This window comes from Oryctolagus cuniculus, chromosome 18, assembly GCF_964237555.1.
Source record: "Oryctolagus cuniculus chromosome 18, mOryCun1.1, whole genome shotgun sequence".
In the NCBI taxonomy this organism is placed as follows: Eukaryota; Metazoa; Chordata; class Mammalia; order Lagomorpha; family Leporidae; genus Oryctolagus; species Oryctolagus cuniculus.
The window spans coordinates 10,353,246-10,375,804 of record NC_091449.1 but is presented as its reverse complement, the minus strand read 5'-3'; the positions used below and the strand labels follow the sequence as shown (position 1 = coordinate 10,375,804).

Genomic DNA, 22,559 nt, shown 5'->3' with positions numbered 1-22,559 from the left:
TCCCCGCGCATGCGTAGACACAGCCCGGGCGTTCGGCCGGCGGCAGTTGGCGGCGCGCGGGACCGGCTGCCTGTTGGCGTGAGCGGGACCGGAGCGGAGGCAGAGCGAGGCCGCGCCATGGTGGAGAAGGAGGAGGCGGGTGGCGGCATCAGCGAGGAGGAGGCGGCGCAGTATGACCGGCAGATCCGCCTGTGGGGACTGGAGGCCCAGAAACGGTCAGGGCCGGTGGGGCGTGCGACACCGACGGTCTGGAGGGGCCGCCGCCTCTCTCGGGCGTTGGGCGCCCTGAGGGAGCGGCGGGGAGGTCTGGCTGCGAGAGAGGAGGCGGGAATTGCGCGCGGGGGTGGCAGAGGCCCTGCGAGGGCTGGGGGGGGGGGGTTGACGAGTGGGAAGTGAGCGCGACCCTGGGATGGTGGGCGGGCGTCCCGCGGGACTGGACGCGGCTGTGGGCGGCGTGGGGGAGTCGTGAGCGGATTGGCAGGATTCAGACCTGGGGAACCGGACGCCCCGAAGGAGCCACGGTGGGGTTGAGTGGCGGGTGGCGGTCTAGGGGGTGGGGAGGCACCCGGGGTGCTTGGACTGGGTGGTGAGATGGGGGGGGGCATAGTTCTTTCATTCGTAGATAGTGAGAACCTGTCTTGTGCCGCACGCGAGGGAGCCCGTCGGACCGTGAGCTGACCCTCTTGGGGTTCCTGAGGGGCGGGCCCGCCGACGGAATGCTTCTGGGCAGAACAGGGTGGGCGCCTGCAGGGGCTCGGAGAGTAGAGGGGGACGGTCTGGAGGGACCGGAGGAGATTGCCTGTGTCTAGGTGTGGGGGCTGTGGGGTCGGGGAGGGGTTGGGCGGGACGGCTCTGATTGAGGCGGTCGAGTCTATCAAACATTGAGCACCTGCCACCGGCACTGTTCTAGGCTCTGCGCATCCTGATTCAGGGAACTAAACTGGGTGCTTGCTCTCAGGGAGCTGGCATAGTGATTGGCGATACGATCAACCTAAGAAATGGGATGTTTGGTAATGCAAGTGCCTGGGAGAGAAAAGCTGTAAAAAATGGAGAGGAGAGGGACCAATTTTTTAAAAAGAGCTATTTATTTATTTATTTATTTGAAAGGCAGAGAGACAGAGGCAGAGAGAGCGGTCTTCCATCTGCTGGTTCACTCCCCAGGTGGCTGCAACCACTGGAGCTGAGCTGATCAGGAGCCAGGAGCCAGGAGCTTCTTCCGGGTCTCCCACACAGGTGCAGGGGTCTAAGCACTTGAGCCATCTTATACTGCTTTCCCAGGCCATAGCAGAGAGCTGGCTCAGAATTGGAGCAGCCGCGTCTCGACCTGGCACCCGTATGGATGCAGGCACTGCAGGTGGCGGCTTTACCCACTATGCCGCAGTACCGGCGGAGGGAGCTATTTGGATAGGGTGTCAGGGAAAGCTGAAGAGGTGGCGTTGAGCCTGAGATGTGTGTGAGGAGCAAGAGCCCTGAGGCCACCTGGCAGGACCTTAGCAGAGAGCACAGCAGGCACGGAATGCTACAGGCTGGAGTGTGCTTAGTTAGCAAAATAGGGCAGCTACCGCCCTATTCTTATTCTAAGTGCGCTGGGAAACCCAACTGGAGACTTTTGAGTGTGTGTGTGGGTAACATGACCTGATTTGTGTGTGTGTTTTTTTTTGTTTTTTTTTTTTTTTTTTTTTTTTTTGACAGGCAGAGTGGACAGTGAGAGAGAGAGACAGAGAGAAAGGTCTTCCTTTGCCGTTGGTTCACCCTCCAATGGCCGCCGCTGCAGCCGGTGCACCGCGCTGATCCGATGGCAGGAGCCAGGAGCCAGGTGCTTTTCCTGGTCTCCCATGGGGTGCAGGGCCCAAGCACCTGGGCCATCCTCCACTGCACTCCCTGGCCATAGCAGAGAGCTGGCCTGGAAGAGGGGCAACCGGGACAGAATCCGGCGCCCCGACCGGGACTAGAACCCGGTGTGCCGGCGCCGCAAGGTGGAGGATTAGCCTATTGAGCCACGGCGCCGGCTCCTGATTTGTGTTTTAAAAGGATCACAAGGGTGTGTGGAGAGTAGGTTTAAAGTGGGCAGAAGTAGGGGAAGTGTTGGGCGTAGTGGTTAAAGATGCTGCTTGGAATGCCGGCGTCTGAGTGCAGCCTCCTGCTAGTGTGTGCCCTGGGAGGCAGCAAGTGGTGGCTCAAGTAGTTGGGTCCCTGCCACACACGTGGAGGTGTGGATTGAGTTCCCAGGCGTTTGGGGAGTGAACCAGCAGATGGGAGATCTGTCTTACTATCTGTCTCTCTTTCTCTTTCTGCCTTTTAAATGAACACATTTTATTTTTTTGGAGCAGGCATCCCATATGAGTGCCGGTTCAAGTCCTGGCTGCTCTGATTCCAGTCCATCTCCTCACTAGTGCACCTGGGATTGCCCAAATGTTTGGGCCCCTGCCACCTGTAAGAGACAAGGGTGGAGTTCCTGGCTCTTGACTTTGGCTGAGTTGTGGCCTTTTGGGGAGTGAACCAGCAATGAAAGATCTCTTTCTCTGTCTCTCCCTCTTTGTCACTTTGGCTTTCAAATAAATATTTCTAAAAATTTGATTGAATGTGGACAAAAGTGGAAGTAAAGATTCCACTTAGAGTGTTGCAATAATCTAGTGGAGATGAAAATAATGATGACTTGAAACTCTAGAGAAGGGGGTCAAATATATTTTCTGGGTTTTTAAAAGAAGATTTACTTATTTAGTTTAGGCTCACTGCTGTTTTCCTTGCAGCATAATCACATAATAGGGGCAAACTGACACCTGTCTGCGTTCTGTGTGCTCCAGCAAGTGTTGCGTTGCCTGTCAGAAGCATGTCTATTCTTCCATTTCTGCTTTTTTAAAAAAGATTTATTTATTTATTTGAAAGAGTTACACAGAGAGATCTTCCATCTGCTGGTTCCCTCCCCAGATGGCTGCAACTGCTGGGACTAGGGCTGGGCCAGGCTCAAGCCAGGAGTCAGAGTTTCTTCTATGTCTCCCGCATGGGTAGCAGGGGCCCAAGCACTTGGACCTAACATTAGCAGGGAGCTGAATTGGAAGTAAAATAGCCGGGATGGACGTGACCCAGGGCCAATATGGAATGCTGGTAGTGCGTCTACGATGGCTTTGCTTAGTGCGCCGCAGTGCCGGCCCCTGGTTTCCTTGTACTGGACAGTATCTTATCCTGTATCTCAGAGTGAGGAAAGGCATGTGATTGGAAAGAGGGAAATAGCTGATAAGCATTATGAGAACAAACACTTTATAAAAGCCCAGGAGTTAAGATAGGAGTTTTTTGCTTTTGGTTTTTTAAGATTTATTTATTTGAAAGGCAAAGTTTACTTTTTTTTTTTTTTTTTTTTGACAGGCAGAGTGGACAGTGAGAGAGAGAGACAGAGAGAAAGGTCTTCCTTTGCCGTTGGTTCACCCTCCAATGGCCGCCGCGGCCGGCGCGCTGCGGCCGGCGCACCGCGCTGATCCGATGGCAGGAGCCAGGAGCCAGGTGCTTTTCCTGGTCTCCCATGGGGTGCAGGGCCCAAGCACCTGGGCCATCCTCCACTGCACTCCCTGGCCATAGCAGAGGGCTGGCCTGGAAGAGGGGCAACCGGGACAGAATCCGGCGCCCCAACCGGGACTAGAACCCGGTGTGCCGGCGCCGCTAGGCGGAGGATTAGCCTAGTGAGCCGCGGCGCCGGCCAAAGGCAAAGTTTAAAGAGGAGGAGAGACAGGTATCTTCCATCCACTGGTTCACTCCCCACATGGCCACAATGGCCGAGGCTGGGCCAGGCTGAAGCCAGGAGGCTGGAACTCCATTTGTGTCTCTTCACGTGGGTGGCAGGGGCCCAAGTACTTGGGCCATCATCCACTGCTCTCCCAGACGCATTTGTAGGGAGCTGCTTTAGAAGTGGAGCAGCTGGGACTGACCAGCACTCATATGGGATGCCAGCATTGGCAACTTAACCCACTGCGCTAGGACACCAGCTCTGAGATAGGAGTTTGTTTCTCTCTCTCTCTCTCTCTCTTTTTTTAAAGATGCATTTATTTGGAAGGCAGAGTTACAGAGAGGCAGAGAATGAGAGAGGTCTATCATCCGCTGATTTACCCCCCAAGTGGCTGCAAAGTCCAGAGTTGGGTCAGTCTGAAAGCCCAGAAAGAGAAAGGAGCTTTCTTTGGGTCTCCCATGTGGCTGGTGGGCCATCTTCTGCTGCCTTCCCAGATGCATTAGCAGGGAGCTGGATTGGAAGTAGAGCAGGTAGAAATCAAACTGGGGCTCTAAATGGGACTCTGGCGCAGACGGTGGCAACTTACCTGTCTCACCATCCCTGGCCTTAGGCTTTGCATCTGTAAAAAGGAGGGTTGAGTGTGACTTAATCGTGGACTCTTTCCACTGAAGTTCTGATTTTATGAAAAAAAAAATGGGACCACAAAAGCTGCCCTTTTTTCAGATAGTCATTACCCAATTACTGCTGCTGTTCAGAACTTCAGTTGGTTCCATGGAACATATATTTGTTATGAAAGTGACTGAGTAGTACTGTGTACCACAGACCAATGTGTATTTCCCCCTGTAGGAGGTTTTCTAGTTTTCACGAGTTCTAAAAGAATATAACGTTAGGACCAATTTATTATAGTGGTTGGTAATTCAGTTTAAATCTTAGCTCCAGAACTTCTTATTTGTTCTTGGATACCTTTCCCCCCACCCCCCTTTTTAATTAAAGATTGAGAGAGAGAGAGAGAGAGAGAGAGCTTCCATCCTCCCATGGCTGCAATGGCCAGGGCTGGGTCAGTCCAAAGCCTAGAGCTGCTTCCAGGTCTCCCACGTGGGTGCAGAGGCCCAAGCACTTGGGCCATCCTCCGCTGCTTTCTCAGGCGCCTCAACAGGAAGCTGGATCAGAAGTGGAGCAGCTGGGAATTGAACCAGTGCCCATAGGGGATGCCTGTGTTGTAGATGGCTGCTTAACCCCCTGCGCCATAACGCCAGGCCCTTGGGTACATTTTTTGCTTCAGTTTTCCCATTTATCAACTGGAAATGATAGAATCTACCTTATCAGATTGTTGAAGTAAATGAGATAATGCATGAATAGTGTGTCACACTCAGAAATTACAGCTACAATTATTTGACAATTACAAATCACAAAAGAAGGGAAACTACATAGGAAATAGTCCAGCAGGATAAAGTGAGTGTGAAATAGGAGTCAGGGCAGTGGGAGAGTAATTGAACTATTTAAGGCCCTAAAAGGTTTTAAGAACAGGTTCAACAGTTTAGAAAACTGTCCTTTTAAATGAAAGCCAGCGTTCCATTTTATTACCCCAACTATTTCTTGCTCTGTTCTAGGTTCTTAATACAGCACGGTTGTGCGGCCTGGGCGTATGCTATGGCCGCTGCAGTAAGATCAGGGAGGTGACCTTGGGAGCCATTTGACCTTTGTGTCAGATTTCCTCAGCAGTGAAGAGATGATAATAACACCTACTTGCAGGCCGGCACCGCGGCTCAATAAGCTAATCTTCCGCCTGCGGCGCCAGCATCCCGGGTTCTAGTCCTGGTTGGGGCGCCGGATTCTGTCCCGGTTGCCCCTCTTCCAGGCCAGCTCTCTGCTGTGGCCAGGGAGTGCAGTGGAGGATGGCCCAAGTGCTTGGGCCCTGCACCCCATGGGAGACTAGGAGAAGCACCTGGCCCCTGCTATCGGATCAGTGCTATGCGCTGGCCGCAGCGCGCCAGCCATGGCGGCCATTGGAAGGTGAACCAATGGCAAAAAAAAGGAAGACCTTTCTCTCTCTGTCTCTCTCTCTCACTGTCCACTCTGCCTGTCAAAAAAAAAAAAAAAAAAAAAAAAAAAAAAAAAAAACAACACCTACTTGCTCACTGTGTCGTGAGTATTGGTTAATTATCCTGCTTGCAAGGTCGCGGAAGCTAACATGCAGTCCAGTGTATCTCCAGAGTGCTGTTTGGGCATTCACCAAGTTCTCTTAACTAGGATTCCTGGTTGCAATAGCTTGAGTTGTAGCATTAGGAGGAGATGCTGACCACTGAGTTTGCTTCTGCAGCTATCACTAATTGTGTGTGAGGCGCTGCTCTGTGTGCTTTGCAAACATTTTGTTAATCTTCGTAACAGCCCTGAGAGTTGGGTGCCATTGTCTTTCCCAAGGGGGTACATTGGCAGAGGAAATGCCAAAAGAGGCCATGGCTGTGGTGACACTGATGGCTGCTCCTAAGCAGATGAGGCTAGGGTTTGGCAGAGGAACGGCAAGAACTGGCACTGAAGCCAGGAACATGGCCCTCCCTGAAGCCCAAGGAACACACAGTGAAGTTCAGGAGGAGTGCGCAAGGTGCAATGCATCCCAGTGTCCATGACCGTATGTTTTCCTCTTAGTAGCCCCTCCTTTAAAAAAATTATTTATTTGAAAGGCAGAGTTAAGAAAGAGGGACACAGATCCTTCCATCTGCTGGTTCTTACCCAGGTGGCTGCAATGGTCAGGGCTAGGCCAGGCTGAAGCCAGGAGCCCAGAACTCTATCTGGGTCTCCCACGTGGGTGACTGGGACCAAGCAATTGAGCTGTCTTTTGCTGTTCTCTCAGTTGCACCAGCAGGGAACTGGATCAGAAGCAGAGCAGCCAGGACTCTTAACTGACACTCCACTGTGGGCTGCCGGCTTCACAGGCGGTGGTTTCCCCTGCTGTGCCACAACGCCGGCCCCTGGTTTACATTTTGAGATTTCACTGAGATGGGGACAGTGGCTTGTAGAGGCCAAGAATGGAAGCAGTGAGATGAGGTGCAAGGCTGTTGTAGTTCTGTGGGTGAGAGTGATGTGGCTCAGACTAGGGTGGTGGCTGTAGGAGTGGGGGAAAATGAGTGCCTGGGGCTGCTCTGACTATATTCTGCCTAGATTTGTGTCCACTTGAGTTGTTCTATAGGACAGTTCCTAAAGAGGAATTGCTACATCAGAGAATATAATAATAGCCAACATTCAATAAGTGCTGAATGTGTGTCAGGTACTGCTTTAAGTACTTTTCATGTAATGAGCCATAGATAAACCAGTCTCAGGCCCCTGCTATGGTTAAGGATGAAGAACCTAGGCATTGGGGCTGGCTTCAACGCCAGCATCCATGGGAGCACTGGTGTGAGTCCCCAGCTGCTCTACCTTTTTTTTTTTTTTTTTTTTTTTTAGTTTATTTTGACAGGCAGAGTGGACAGTGAGAGAGAGAGACATAGAGAAAGGTCTTCCTTTGTTGTTGGTTCACTCCCCAATGGCTGCTGCGGCCGGCACACCATGCTGATCCGAAGCCAGGAGCCAAGTGCTTCTTCCTGGTCTCCCATGTGGGTGCAGGGCCAAGAACTTGGGCTATCCTCCACTGCCTTCCCGGGCCACAGCAGACAGCTGGACTGGAAGAGGAGCAACTGGGACAGAATCTGGTGCCCCGATCGGGACTAGAACCTGGTGTGCCAGCGCTGCAGGCGGAGGATTAGCCTATTGAGCTGCGGCGCTGGCCTTTTTTTTTTTTTAAGATTTTATTTTTTATTTATTTGAAAGACAGTTACAGAGAGAGGCAGAGACGGAGAGAGGTCTTCCATCTGCTGGTTCATTCCCAAAAGTGACTGCAATGGCTGGAGGTGAGCCAGTCCAGGAGCCAGGAGCTTCCTCCCAGTCTCCCACATGGGTGCAGGGGCCCAAGGACTTGGGCCATCCTCTGCTGATTTCCCAGGCGCATTAGCAGGGAGCTGGATCGGAAGTGGAGCCGTCAGGACTTGAACTGGTGCCCATATGGGATGCTGGCACTGCAGACGGTGTCTTAACCTGCTGTGCCACAGTGCCAGCCCCTGCTGGGTGCCTTTGCATCCACATTTTACTGGATTATCCAGGGGATTAAATGGTGATGGCGCTGGGACTAGCCTTTCCATTTTACAGATGAATAAACTGAAATCTAGAGCAACTGTGTAGCTTTCCAGGTCACCCAGTTAGGAAGCATCACAGCCAGAATTGGAAAACCAGGTCTTCACACGCTAAAGGCATCAGTACTTGTCAGGAGTGCTGATCCCAAGAAGAAGTTAACGGTTTGGAAACAAGGAGGCCCTTGGTACTATTTGGACATACAGATCCCCAGAGGAGAGCAGGGCTGTGCTAGCTGTCCTTGATCTACTAGAGCAGCCAAACAGGCCAAGACATGATCTTGAAACTGAAACTACAGGTGAGGGGCCAGTGCTGTAGTGCAGCGGGTTAAAGCCCCAGCCTGCAGTGCCGGCATCCCATATGGGCACCCGTTCGAGTCCCAGCTGCTCCACTTCCGATCCAGCTCTCTGCTGTGGCCTGGAAAAGCAGTAGAAAATGGCCCAAGTCCTTGGGCCCCTGCACCCTTCTAGAAGAAGCTCCCAGCTCCTGGCTTTGGATCAGCTAAGCTCTGGCCATTGCGGTCATTTGAGGAGTGAACCAGGAGAATGGAAGACCTCTCTCTCTCTCTCTCTGTTTTTCTCTAGCACTGCTTCTCTCTGTAACTCCTCTGTCTTTCAAAATAAAATCTTAAAAAAAAAAAAAAAAAAAAAAAACAAAGAAAGAAACTACAGGTGAGGCAATGGCAGTGGCAGTACCAGGTGACAGGGAGCCTGGTGGACTAACAGTGACCTTAGAGACCTGGCCTGTATGTGAAATACAAGGGCGCTCAACCTTACTGTTGTCAAAGGTCTGTTGTGTGTGTATGTAGTCTCTGGAAATGTGGTTTATGATCCAAGCTGACTCCCAAGGGATGGGAGGAGCCCTGGGAAGCTGCATCGCTTTCCTTTCTCTTTCCGCTCACTGGTGTAGTGCTTGAAATCTGATTAGAGACCTGCCTGATGCTAGCCTAGGTATTTGTCATGCCTGTGTGCTGTAAGCTCTCATCCTGTTTCCTTCCTTTTAGTGAAGTGGAGTTGTTGCTTGAAAGATTCGTGTCTGCTAGCTTGTGACTGGCACTGGAGAGGTCCCATAGGAGAAAAAGCCAAAGGACCTGGATCCAGATATGCCTTTGAGGGCAGTATTGTCAGTTTTACCTTCTGATGGTATTTGCGAAGGAAATTCAAAACCTGCTAGCATCAAGAGTCAATGCAGAACCCGATCTTATCAGCTATCATTCTTTTTTTTTTTTTTTTAATTTATTTGAAGGACAGAGTTAGAGAGGTACAGCAGAGAGAGGGAGGTCTTCCATCTTCTGATTCTCTCCCCCAAATGACTGCAATGGCCAGAGCTGAGCTAAACTGAAGCCAGGAGCCAGGAGCTTCTTCTGAAACTCCCACTTAGGTGTAGGGGCCCAAAGACCTAGGCCATAGCAGAGAGCTGGATTGGAAGTGAAGCAGCCAGTACTCAAACCAGCTCTCATATGGAATGCTGGCACTATGGGCTGGGCTTTAACCCGCTGCCCCACAGCGCTGGCCCTTACTATCCTTCTATTTCTATATTTTTTCTTTCTTTGAAAGACAGGAATCTCCGTCTGCTGGTTCTCTCCCCATGACAGCAGTAGTCTGAGCCAGGCCAGGCTGAAGCCAGGAGCCCTGAACTTAGTCCAGTACACTGTGTGTGTAGCAGGGACCCAGCTACTTGAGCCATTTATTATTACCTGCTGCCCCTTAGGATGCACATTAACAGGAAGCTGGAATCAGAAGCTGAGCTGGGGCTTGAACTCAGGCACTCTGATCATGGGACACAGGCATCCCACCGCCTTAACTGCTGCACCAAATGCCAGCCCTCAGCCACCATTCCTTGAGACTTGTAGTCTAATTATACATGCAAGTATCCATAGTTTTTGGGATTATAGTTCGTAGTCTTCTTGGATAGTCCCCTAATGCTGGTATTTGGAGAGAATTGACTTATTATGTAAATTAGTAGCAGTCTCCTTGTCCAGCACAACTTGAGTTTCTGTGAAACTACTCTTAGTTCTTGCTAATCTTTCTCAGTGTGAATAAGCATGGATCTGTTGCAGAAATACCATTTTATTACAGGATGCTGCCTAAAATCCTGGTGGGGTTGTTTAGCAATAAATAATATAATAATAAATAATAATGTAATAATGTTTACTTTTTTTCAAATCTGAGAAGTTCTGATTCTTGTTTGAGAGATTTCAAATAAGATATTGGACCTGTCTTTCCTTCTGTTGACCTCAGAGTGAAGTCTTGGGGTAGTGTAGCCTCTGACTGCCTATTTTAAAGAAGATTTTATTAGTTTATTGGAAAGGCAGAGGAGGGGCCAGTGTTATGGTGCAGTGGGTTAAGCCACTCCCTGTGATGCCGGCATCCCATCTGAGCGCCTGTTCAAGTGCTGGGTGCACCTGCCCACCCTTGTGGGAGAACCAGATGGAATTACAGGCTCCTGGCTTTTACCTGGCCCAGTCCCAGATGTTGTGGCCATTTGGAGAATGAACCAGTGGATGGAAATTCTCTTGTCTCTCCCTCTCTGTAACTCTGCCTTTCAAATAAATAAATACATCTGCAAAAAAAAAAAAAAAAAAAAAAAACAAGAGAGATTATGTTATCTGTTGATTCACTCCCCAAATGACTAATAGCTGAGGTTGGGCCAGGCCAAAGCCAGGAACTGGGAAGTCACTCTGGGGCTCCCATGTGGGTGGCTGGGCTTCCCAGAGTGTGCATTAGTCAGGGGCTGGAATCAGAAGTGGAGCCAGGACTTAAACCCAGCCACTCGAATATGAGATGTGGGCATCCCAAGCAGAATTTTAACCACTAGACCAACCTGACTGCCTTTTTGAAACTTCCTCTTCTGTCATTTTAAAGACTTAGATCTAAATAATCCGTATGTTTGCTTTCTGCTTGTGTGCTATAGCTTAATCAGGACCCTTTCTCACCACCGTTCTCTTACTTTAACTATGTCCCCTGTCCTCCTTGGCTTTCCATCTTGCTTAGACAAATGCTAAATCCCTTCTCTGCCTGTCTGCCTGCAGGACGTGGCTCCCTGCTGTGTGCAATCTCCTTTCCTCCTTTCTTCCTTTTGCGCCTGCTTCTCAGTCCCTGTGCGTCCTCCCTGAAGCCTGCCAAGTGCTCCTGCTTCGGTGGTCTCTCACTTGCTGCTTTCAGTCTGAACACTCTGCTCCCAAGCATCTGTACAAGTACATTTGTCCTTCGTTTCATTTTGAGTTTTACTCAAATAGCACTTTCTCAGAAAGGCTTTTATGATCACTCTAAAAGGTATTCTCCTTTATCCTTATCTTGTTTGATTTTCTTGACTTTTGACATGTTTCTTTATCTGTCTATCTGCCTTCTCTTCTGGGAGGTGCAGGGACTTGATCTTACACACTGCTGTGTTTTTCTTTGTTGTTGTTTTTTTTTTTTTTTTTTTAAGTTATTTATTTATTTGAAAGGCAGAGTTAGAGAGGCAGAGGCAGAGAGAGAGGTCTTCCATCCGCTGGTTCACTCCCCAGATGGGCACAACAGCTGGAGCTACGCTGATCTGAAGCCAGGAGCCAAGAGCTTCTTCCAGGTCTCCCACGTGGGTGCAAGGGCCAAGGACTTGGGCCATCTTCTTCTGCTTTCCCAGGCCGTAGCAGAGAGCTGGATCGGAAGTGGAGCAGCTGGGACTTGAACCGGTGCCAGTATGGGACGCTGGCACTGCAGGCAGCGGCTTTACCTGCTACACCACAGCACCAGCCCCACTGCTGTGTTTCTACACCTCGGAGGGGTGCCTGGCAGGGCAGGTGCTCAGTAGATACTTGCTGAATGGACTGTGAACAGGAGAGATGGGAGCCCGTTTCTTACATTTGAGGCCACGATGCGTCATCTAGTGGGAACTAAAATTCTTTCTTTGTTATTTGCTCTTTTGTGATTCAGCAAGCTCCATGGTCCTGTATCTTTGGGTTAACAATGTCTGCCTTACAGGCTGCGGGCCTCCCGGGTGCTTCTTGTCGGCATGAAAGGACTTGGGGCTGAAATTGCCAAGAATCTCATCCTGGCAGGAGTGAAAGGACTGACCATGCTGGATCACGAACAGGTGCGATGTTGTCACATCACTGCTATGGTCTCTCTCCCCTCCTCAGTGTGAACTCTTGCCGATTGTAGCCAGTGTCTGCTGGCGCGCTCAGGCAGGGGAGGAGAGGTGGCAGTAACGGACCTGGAGTCTTTGGAGACCGAAGGGGCCAGCGCTGGGTTTGCGTTGCAGTTCCAGCACAGGCTTCACCTCAGGGAGCTGGCCTTTTTGTAAAATGGAGCTGATTGCTTCTCCCTAGGTGGGTGCTTGCTGGAATAAAGAAGTGGTTTTTTTTTTTTTTTTTTTTTTTTTTTGACAGGCAGAGTGGACAGTGAGAGAGAGAGACAGAGAGAAAGGTCTTCCTTTGCCGTTGGTTCACCCTCCAATGGCCGCCGCGGCCGGCGCGCTGCGGCCGGCGCACCGCGCTGATCCGATGGCAGGAGCCAGGAGCCAGGTGCTTTTCCTGGTCTCCCATGGGGTGCAGGGCCCAAGCACCTGGGCCATCCTCCACTGCACTCCCTGGCCACAGCAGAGGGCTGGCCTGGAAGAGGGGCAACCGGGACAGAATCCGGCGCCCCGACCGGGACTAGAACCCGGTGTGCCGGCACCGCTAGGCGGAGGATTAGCCTAGTGAGCCGCGGCGCCGGCCTAGAAGTGGTTTTCTAACCTGAGCTCCAAGTTCTCCTGAGTAACTGATCAGAACAGCAGAGTTGCCTGTCGGCTTTGCTGTGTCACCTTCACCCCAGCGATTCTTTTTTTTTTTTTTTGACAGAATGGACAGTGAGAGAGAGAGACAGAGAGAAAGGTCTTCCTTTTTGCCGTTGGTTCACCTTCCAATGGCCGCCACCGTTGGCATGCTGCGGCCGGCGCACCGCGCTGATCCGAAGGCAGGAGCCAGGTACTTCTCCTGGTCTCCCATGCACCCCAGCGATTCTGATGTAGAAGATCTGGGCTGGGGCCCAGGAATGCACACCTTTAAGAGCTATCTTGAAGAGGTTTGGTAATGGCCACAGACTCTGGGTCAAAGAAATCATGTGTGGACTGCTCCCCATAGGGTGTGGACACAATAAACATCCAATAATTAATAATAATGATATGGCATATGACATAGCGTGCTTAATCAGTAATGGTAGTGCCAGTATAGTTCCAATTTAGCTGTCCCTGACCTGTATTCAGGGTGAAAATGAGTGATTCTTTACATTCTTGATTTTTTTTTAAAGATTAATTAATTTATTTGAAAGGCAGAATTACAGAGAGGCAAAGGCAGAGAGAGAGAGAGAGAGAGATCTTCTATCTGCTGGTTCACTCCCCAGATGGCCACAATAGCTGGAGCTGTGCTGATCCGAAGCCAGGAGCCAGGAGCTTCTTCCTGGTCTCCCACACGGGTGCAGGGGCCCAAAGACTTGGGCCATCTTCTGCTTTCCCAGGCTGTAGCTGGATTGGAAGTGGAGCAGCCAGGATTCGAACCAGCGCCCATATGGGATTCTGGTGCTGCAGGCGGTGGCTTCACCCGCTATACCACAGTGCCATCCCTCCTTGATATTTTAGTTTTTTGGTAAAGAATTTCAAGCAGATAACAATAGGAGAATAACAGTTGATGCCCCATCTACCTGGTGTCCACAGAGATGCCAGTTTGTTGGTCTGTATTTTTCTCCCTATATATTTTTGGACAATGTTTTTGAAGCAAATTCCATAAATAATGTCTTTTGTTTTGATAAAATATTGCCAAGATTGTTATATTTGGATCTTTTAGGCAGTGAACAGGGGTTCTTTCTGTTTGTGCTAAATAACTAGTGCACAGTGTGAATCGTAGCCTCTGGGGACAAAAGGAATAGCCAATGGAGTTTTTTAAAGCTTACCTTCTTTGGGGGTTCAAGGGAAAAGTGATATCTGGGATTATTAATTTTTAAAGAATTCTGTAGTGTGACGAGAAACATGGATTGGCTCACTATCACAGCCACAAATTGGTTTTGAATTCAATTAAAAAAAAACTTGCAAGGGAAAAAAACTTCCTGCAAGATGCCTGGTTTTTAAAGGTCAGAGCCCTTGGCTGTTCTAACTTCTCCCCAACTGCAGTGCCCTCCAGAGGCAGGAGCCCCATTTGGAGGAAGAATTAGGGGTGGGGACAGAGGACGAGAGCCTGAGGAAGGAGGGTACCCAGCTGTGGAAGTCCTTGGCATAGAAAAAATGAAACTACATGGGGTGATGACTTCTCCTCTGGCCATGGGAACCTGAGAATGGGGGATGACCACATAACGAAGGGTGTGTGGTGCAGTTCTGACACCCCTATCAGTACAGTGGTGAGGACTACCCAGCTGGGGACAACAGACTGGTTTTATCCATTACTTCTTCACTCTGGAGACCCCCTGACCTGCCTAACATGGTGGTTCTCTACCTCGGCACCGCTTTAAACTATCTAGGGAGTTATTTAAAAAGCAGAGTTTTCCAGGTGAGTCTAATAATAGTCTGGGAGGCTTGTGAATCCCTGGCTTCGTACAGCCTGATCCCTGTTAGCATCCTCAGCTTGACTCAGTCAGACGAATTGGACAGTTCAGGAACGTGCCATGGTTCTCCCCTCTGCCGTTCCCTGGTGACCCTTCGGGCTGGGATCCTCCAAGGAGGCCTTGGAATCCAGGAGACTTGCTCACATGCCAGCTTCTCAAGCTGGACAAGGACTGAGCTGCTCAGACTTAGTTTACTCATCATTGAAAAGGAAGATATCAGTTACTTAACGGTCAGCAGGCACGTGAGAGCCCCTGCTGGGTGTGCTGAAGTTTGCTAGGAGCTGGCAGTAGACAGCTACTCAAGGTTTGGCTCCCATTCTCAAGTCTTTCCAGAAACCAGAGTGGGCTCCCCAGCTGAGATTGTGAAAGGGAGACATGGAAAGTTTCCTGGAGGAATGACCTGAGCCAAGTTTTAAAGAACAAAGAGGAGTTTATCAAGGTGAGGGGCTGCGTTTTGGGCAGGGAAATTAGCGGTGGCACAAAGGCACCCAATAACATGGTAAAGATAGAAAATAGCAAGCAGTTTGAGGTCTTTGGAGCTTTTGAGCCCCAAAGTGGTAAGGAGGAGGGTCAGGTTGAAGATGAGGTCTGAGTCAGGAAGGCCAGCTGTGGAGCCCCTCTGCAAACTTTTATATGATCCTCTACGTGTGTGGCTGCCTTGAAGCATTTCATTTTATATTTAAAGATTTATTTATTTTAAAGGCAGATCAACAGAGATCTTCCATCTGTTAGCTCACTCCCCAAGTTACTGCAACAGCCAGGGCTGGCCCAGGCCGAAGCCAGGAGTCTGGAATCCTGATCTCCCACAAAGTTGCAGGGATCCGAGCACTCAGGCCATCTTCGACTGCCTTCCCAGGCGCCTTAGCAGGAAGCTGGATCCAAGTGCTCAGATAGGGGTTGCTAATGTCTCAAGTGGCAGCTTAACCCACCGCACCACAGTGCTTGCCCCTCGTTGAAGAATTTTAACTGGAGGCGGAGGTGGGGAGCAATCTGGTCAGCTTTGGACTTTACCAGTAATATAGTAGACCACTTACTGTTGGGACAGATCACTAATCTAGATCCAGTAGATCCTTAGCAGGTTGCTTTAGTGGTTGAGATGACAGATGGCAAGAAGCACGCAGGTGTGAGACTGAGTTGGTGCCGTCAGCTGGCCTGTTCCTGCGGGAGTTGACCCTTACTGAAGGGCTGTAGCAGTAGCATCCCATCCAGTCCTGAGAGCAGCTCCGAGATTAGGACCTTATCCAGGTGATTATCTCTGCCTTACAGAGAAGGAGCCTGAGGGGGAGGACTCGGAGTCCTGGCCCACCCTGTCTCAAAGTGGTTAGTGCTGGCCAGGATCTCGGCAGTCTGATCCAGGGCCCTGCCTGCCCTCTGCTGTCTCCCCGTGCTGCTGCCGGCAGGATGGGGAGACCAGGTTTCTGGCTTGGATGTGACTAGGTGGGTGGGCAGTGATCCATCACCAGACAGCAGGTGTCGGAGCAGTCAAGAGGAAATGGCTGGTGGATGGTTTGATAGACAACTCAGGAGGCCAAACAGAAATCTGCCCAGGTAAGAGTGATCGAGATACAACACAAGATTTTGTAGAACGTAAAAGAGGCCTTCGGTTGTTGATGGAACTGTGGAGTGAAAAGCTGAGTGGTTCTGAAGGGGCTGGTGATAGCTGCACCCTCTAGCAAGTGCTAGGGTAGGGGTTTGCAATGAAGGATCATCCTGTGCCCTGCTAGTAATGGTAACTGCCTCTGTTGGGGGGGTAGGAAGTGTCTGTTTTTATTAACATTCTCATTTTACGTGTGATTCCTGCGTAACTTGTCAAGGTGATTGAACCAGTTGAATCACTTGTCAAAGTGATTGAACCAGAGCCTGAATCAAAGATTAGGGTCCAGCCTGAATTATTCCAGAGGCCTTGTTCCTCACCACTGTGACGTGCAGCGTCTCGATGCTGCATGAGATCTCTGAAGAAGCAGGACAGGGTCGGTCAAGGGTGATGGTAGGGTTGGCCTGCAATGGGGGGAGGACCAGCTCTTTTTTTTTTTTTTTTTTTTTAATTCGTTTTTGTATACTTGAATGACAGAGCAAGAGCGATCTCCCATCCACTGGCTAAATGCTAACAACAGCCCTGACTAGCCCAGGCTGACGCCAGGAACCTGTACCTCCAGCTGAGTCTCCCATGTGGGTGACAGGGGCCCAGTCACTTGTGCTATCAACCACTGCCTCCAGGACGCATTAGCAGGAAACTGGATCAAACTGACACTCAGATACGGGATGTGGCATCCCAGGTGGCGGCTTCACCCGCTGTACCACAGTGCCTGTGCATCCAGCTCTTCTTGTAGGAGGAAAGGTAGTGAGGAGGAGTGTGCTCAGAGAGTGGGGATGGAGCTGATTTCTGTTTAAGCTCCTCTTGGTTAGGTGCCAAGGTCATTTGCAGTGATGAAGGGTTAACTTAGATGTTTGGTGTGTGAAGAAATGCTTTGTGAGTGTGGAATCTGAGTCTCCTGGTGGCTGTCAGGGTTTATATCATTTCATCTTTCAGGCTCTGCTGTGGAAGTCCTCTGCTCCAGTCCCCTCTATTGTTCTGGTTGAATTTCATTGAATTTAAAAGTTCATTTTTACGAAAGATTTACTTACATTATTTGAAAGAGTTACATTGAGAGGGGGAGAAACATTATCTTCCACCTGATGGTTTACTCCCTACGTGACTGCATTGGCCAGAGCTGGGCAGGCCGAAGCCAGGAGCCTGGAACTCCACTGGGGTCTTCCACTTGGGTGGCAGGGGCCAATCTTCCCCTGTGTTCTTTTTTTTTTTTTTTTTTTTTTTTTTTTTTTTTGACAGACAGAGTGGACAGTGAGAGAGAGAGACAGAGAGGAAGGTCTTCCTTTGCCGTTGGTTCACCCTCCAATGGCCGCCGCAGCTGGTGCACTGCAGCCGGCGCATCGCGCTAATCTGAAGCCAGGAGCCAGGTGCTTATCCTGGTCTCCCATGGGGTGCAGGGCCCAAGCACTTGGGCCATTCTCCACTGCCCTCCTGGGCCACAGCAGAGAGCTGGCCTGGAAGAGGGGCAACCGGGACAGAATCCGGCGCCCCGACCGGGACTAGAACCCGTTGTGCCGGCGCCGCAAGGCAGAGGATTAGCCTAGTGAGCCACAGCACCGGCCTTCCCCTATGTTCTTAGCAGGGAGCTATATCGGAAGTGGAGCAGCCATAACTTGAACTGGCACTCATATGGGATGCCGGTATCCTAGCCAGTAGCTTAACTCACTGTGCCATGGTGTTGGCCCCTAAAGTTCATTTTAAGCATTCTCAATTGTGTCTGAATTTTGTACTAGTATGGGTTTTTTTTTGTGTTTTTTTTTTTGTTTGTTTGTTTGTTTTTTTGACAGGCAGAGTAGAGAGTGAGAGAGAGAGAGACAGAGAGAAGGGTCTTCCTTTTGCCGTTGGTTCACCTTCCAATGGCCTCCGTGGCTGGCGCGCTGTGGCCGGCGCACCGCGCTGATCCGATGGCAGGAACCAGGTGCTTCCTCCTGGTCTCCCATGGGGTGTGGAGCCCAAGGACTTGGGCCATCCTCCACTGTACTCCCGGGCCACAGCAGAGAGCTGGCCTGGAAGAGGGGCAACTGGGACAGAATCCGGAGCCCCGACCGGGACTAGAACCCGGTGTGCTGGCGCCGCTAGATGGAGGATTAGCCTAGTGAGCCGTGGTGCCGGCCAGTATGGTTTTTTTTTTTTTTTTTTTAATTATTTTTTATTTACTTGAAAGACACAGAGATCTCTGATCTACTGGCTTACTCCCCAAATGCCCACAGCTGGGACTGGGCCAGGCGGAACCCAGTTTGGAACTTAGTCTGGGTTTCTCATGTGGGTGGCAGGTACTTGAGTACTTGAGCAATCACCGGCTCCTCCCAGGGTGCACATTAGCTGCAAGCTGGAATTGAAAGCGGAGGCAGGACTCAAATCCAGGCGCACTCATGTGGGACGCAGGTGTCCCCAGGGGTGTCCTCACCACTGTGCCTTGCACGAGTCAGGTTGTAAACTGCATGAGACAGGGACCACACTTAGCGTTGGGCACATGTAAGGGTTTAGTTTGTTAGCAGTTATCAATGTGAGAAGGAATGCATGGACTTTCTTGTTTTTCTCTATAAACACAAGGGGGTGCTCTTTAACCACCAATGCCCAGAAAAAAAGTTAAAAGTCAAACATCTGTTTCCAATTTTATTTTTATTTTTAAAAGATTTTTTATTTATTTGAAAAGCAGAGTTACAGAGAGAGAGAACTTCTATCCACTGCTTCATTCCCCAAATGGCTGCAACCGCCAGGGCTGGGCCAGGCTGAAGCCAGGAGCCAGGAGCTTCCTCTGGTTCTCCCACATGGGTGCAGGGGCCCAAGCGCTTGGGCCACCTTCCACTGCTTCCCCGGGTGCATTAGCAGGGAGCCTGATCGGAAGTGGAGCAGGCCGTAGCTTTACCCAGTATCCCACAACGCTGTCCCCCAAATGTCCTGTTTTAAATAGCCTTTTCTCAGAAGGAGGACTGAGAATAGGCAGTCTGCATTGGGCATATTGCTGCAGGAACTGTTAACCAATTAGATGGTAAGTGTTCTAGCCAACCTTCAAAATTAAAAAAGCTCATTGTCTTTGGAGCATATTTCCCAGAAAAAAATCAAAGGTTTAAGAAAAAAAAAATTATTTCTAGGTATCTCCAGAGGATCCTGGAGCACAGTTCCTGATCCGGACCGGGTCTGTTGGTCGGAACCGGGCCGAAGCCTCCTTGGAGCGTGCCCAGAACCTCAACCCCATGGTGGACGTGAAGGTGGACACTGAGGAGATAGAGAAGAAGCCGGAGTCGTTCTTCACGCAGTTTGATGCTGTGAGTTTCGCGGTGGAAGATCTGCAGAGAAATGAATAGTGGAGCATTCGCATCTCCCCATCTCAGATGAGCTTTTCCCCAAGTGCATTTTTTTTTTCTTTTTCTTTTTCTGACAGGCAGAGTTACAGAGAGACAGAGAGCAAGGTCTTCCTTTTTCTGTTGGTTCACCCACCAAGTGGCTGCTACGGCCGGCACGCTGCGGCAATCCAAAGGCAGGAGCCAGGTGCTTCTCCTGGTCTCCCATGGGGTGCAGGACCCAAGTACTTGGGCCATCCTCCACTGCACTCCTGGGCCACAGCAGAGAGCTGGCCTGGAAGAGGGCAACTGGGACAGAATCCGGTGCCCCAACCGGGACTAGAACCCAGTGTGCCAGCGCTGCAGGCGGAGGATTAGCCTAGTGAGCCGCAGCGCTGGCCCCAAGTGCATCTTTAGGCTGCTTAGTTCTCTCGGCTCAGTATGGCACATGGATGGCTGCGAGGTAGGGCCAGTCTGCTGGACCTGCTGTAGCCGCTTGTGACGTGCTGTCTGCTGGCTTCCTTTCTGTGCATATGGCCCCCAGAGCAGGTTTCCATATTGCTGTTTTGTCTCCCTTCCAGAATCTTTGCACATAGCTGTGATACATTTTATTGCAAATGTTTTCTCCCTCATACTTCCCAATCTGGTGATTAATTTCGATGGTAGAGACATACTTTTGGCTAGAAATATCAAACTACAGCTGTGTTTTGTCTTGAGAAAGAGCACACCTGATCTTGGTGTACCTGCGTCTGCCTGTCTTTCTTATGTAGAAATGTAGAACTGAGCCAAATGAGGCAAATCCTCACTTGGGTTCACCACCAGATCTGTGCAGAGGTGAAAAAGGTGAGCTGAATTTTATGGCAGTACTGGGCACCTATCCTGGAAAAGCTTCACAAATCTTGGATAACTGTGAAATAATCATGGTGAGTGCCTTTTTTTAAAATGACAGGCCTGTTACATGAGAGAGTAGAAGTTGAGTTGGGTGGTTTGTACTTCACAGATTTTGCACCCACATCTGTTCACTTGCAGTGTGGACGGATGCATTGTCTGTGTGTTTGTCCTTTTCTTTCTTCCCAATCTCTTTTACTTTGTAACTTTGTGTACTAGGACCCTTTCTACCTGGACACGTGTCCTCATTGCCTTACCCGTAGCAGCCACATTAGGTTTACTCTAGGTGTCCCTTGAACTTAGAGAATCGGAAGAGAGGTTGTTAGACTGGAAGCACGTGGCCTGTTGGTTGAGTAATACTGACTGCTTCATGGGCCCCTGGTTGGGGTGGTCCTCAGCCATGTTTCTGTCACTTTGGACTGGACTCCACAGGGAGTTGTTGGGTCCGCTGGTTGCGTGTTCACCTGTGGCTTTCTTACCTTCTCCCTGTGACTCTTCTCGGGCGGCTGCATCCTCTAAAACACCAGAGGAGAACATATCTCTGTGTTTCTTCGGTGTTCCGGCCGCAAGACAGCCGCAAAGAGGATCTAGCTTTTGTTCGTGGGAGAGCATGGCAGTCTGGAAGTTGTTTTTTGACTGGGATCCTCAAGATTCCCCTGAAAAGATGGTGTTTTGTGCAATTGAATTTAGCCATTTCCAGTACCTCAGTCTACCTGGAACAGAAACTCAGGGTCCACAGCCACTCTGAGGGTTCTGCTGAGTGAGTCACCAGTTCCTTGTCAGTCTGGATAAAGGGCACTCGGTCTATAACCTTTTCTTTTGTCCTTAAATTCAGCTGAAGTTTCATACACATCAATCAAACTAAAGGGGGAAAAAACATGACCTTTAGGTCAATTTTAAAAACTGGTTCTGCTCTCCCTCTAGCTCATTTGGATTTTAATAGGTTTAAGAGTTTAGAAATAACTTGCAAAGTTATTACTGTCTTTTTCATGAGACTATGAAATATGGTTTATGTATGTTCATAGGTTAGGGGAAACAAACTCATTTACTTTCTAGCTAGACACTTTTTGTTTTGGTTGCAGAAAGTGACAGTCTCATAATTTACATTTTCCACACACTGAAACCTACAACTTTTCCTTTGTCTTCTATCCATAGGATCCAAAGAACCTGTTGTACCAGTTTGAAGCTGGCTTTAAACATGCCCAGAGAGACTGCTCATTAAGATTCGTGTAGACATCTGGGCAGCAGTCCACAGCTTGCACAGCTCACACCAGCCCGTTCTTTCTTTCTGCAGGTGTGCCTGACCTGCTGCTCCAGGGATGTCATAGTCAAAGTTGACCAGATCTGTCACAAAAACAGCATCAAGTTCTTTACAGGAGATGTTTTTGGCTACCATGGATACACATTTGCGAATCTTGGGGAGCATGAGTTTGTGGAGTAAGTGTTGGGAGAATATTTTCAGAATTTAGTTTTCTTAGCTATTAGGAAATGAACCCTCAAAGGAAATAATTTTACAGTTATACTCAGAGCATTTTGAAACCAACTGGTGCTGACTGTACGTTCAGCATTGTGGGAGATATGACCTCTGTTCCCCAGACCATGGAGTCTGAAGCAAGCGGAGTTCTAGATGTGGGTGTTTGACAGTCTGGTCTTCACTACTGAAGCATGCTTTCTGCATGGGAGGGCTTGCTTGGTGTGTGAACGTTGGTTCCCCAGGGTGGGCTTGCATGTGTTCAGGTTGGAACGTAGTAAAACGTGGTTGTAGAACAGTGAGGTGGACAACGCCGGAGGCACCGTCAGCCCAGGTCTACCTGGGAAAAGCTCCAGGGTCCAGAGGCTGCTCTGGTGGCACAAGAGAACTTACCCGCTCATTTTGAACATTGGGGCTACAGACCTTGCTAATTCTCACATGATGGGACCTGCAGTGTCTTGAACTGGTAGATGAAAGATGGCAGATGACAGAGTATTGTAAAACTATATGAGCTCTTTTCGTGTTTTTTTTTTTTTTTCCCCCCTAATGTGCTGGTGTTTTGGCTGCAGTTTCTCACCCCACCCCCAGCTTGCGAAGGAGAAGTAAAGAGAGGTCGCGAGTGGCAGGATGGAGCTTCTTACCAGGGGTTTGAGAACTGCTGTCTTTGTTTAGCCTCTCAGGCAGGCCACTCAGTGTCTGGTCTGCATGTTTCTTGCCTGTAAAATTGAGACAGCGGAAGGACAAACATGTTCCAGATGCCTCCCAGCACTAGCTTTTTATGGCTTTAGGACTAGTTTTGGGCACATTGTAAGTGGATAAGGAAGTTGTAGTAATGAAAAGTAGACCAAATTATTTTAGTGTGAGCTGCCCATAGCAAAAGAGGAATTCCTTA

General features: G+C 49.9%; 1 protein-coding gene across 1 annotated transcript in view; it reads left to right on the top strand.

Moving 5' to 3' along the window:
- The window catches only part of SAE1 (SUMO1 activating enzyme subunit 1), a 67,041-nt gene continuing 44,482 nt past the window's right edge, over positions 1-22,559 (top strand). Inside the window, exons 1-4 of the mRNA XM_051837389.2 lie at positions 1-215; positions 11,842-11,953; positions 19,120-19,293; positions 21,491-21,633. Of these exons, the coding sequence (XP_051693349.2) occupies positions 10-215; positions 11,842-11,953; positions 19,120-19,293; positions 21,491-21,633 (635 nt within the window). The 5' untranslated portion in view covers positions 1-9. The remainder of the gene's footprint in view (positions 216-11,841; positions 11,954-19,119; positions 19,294-21,490; positions 21,634-22,559) is intronic.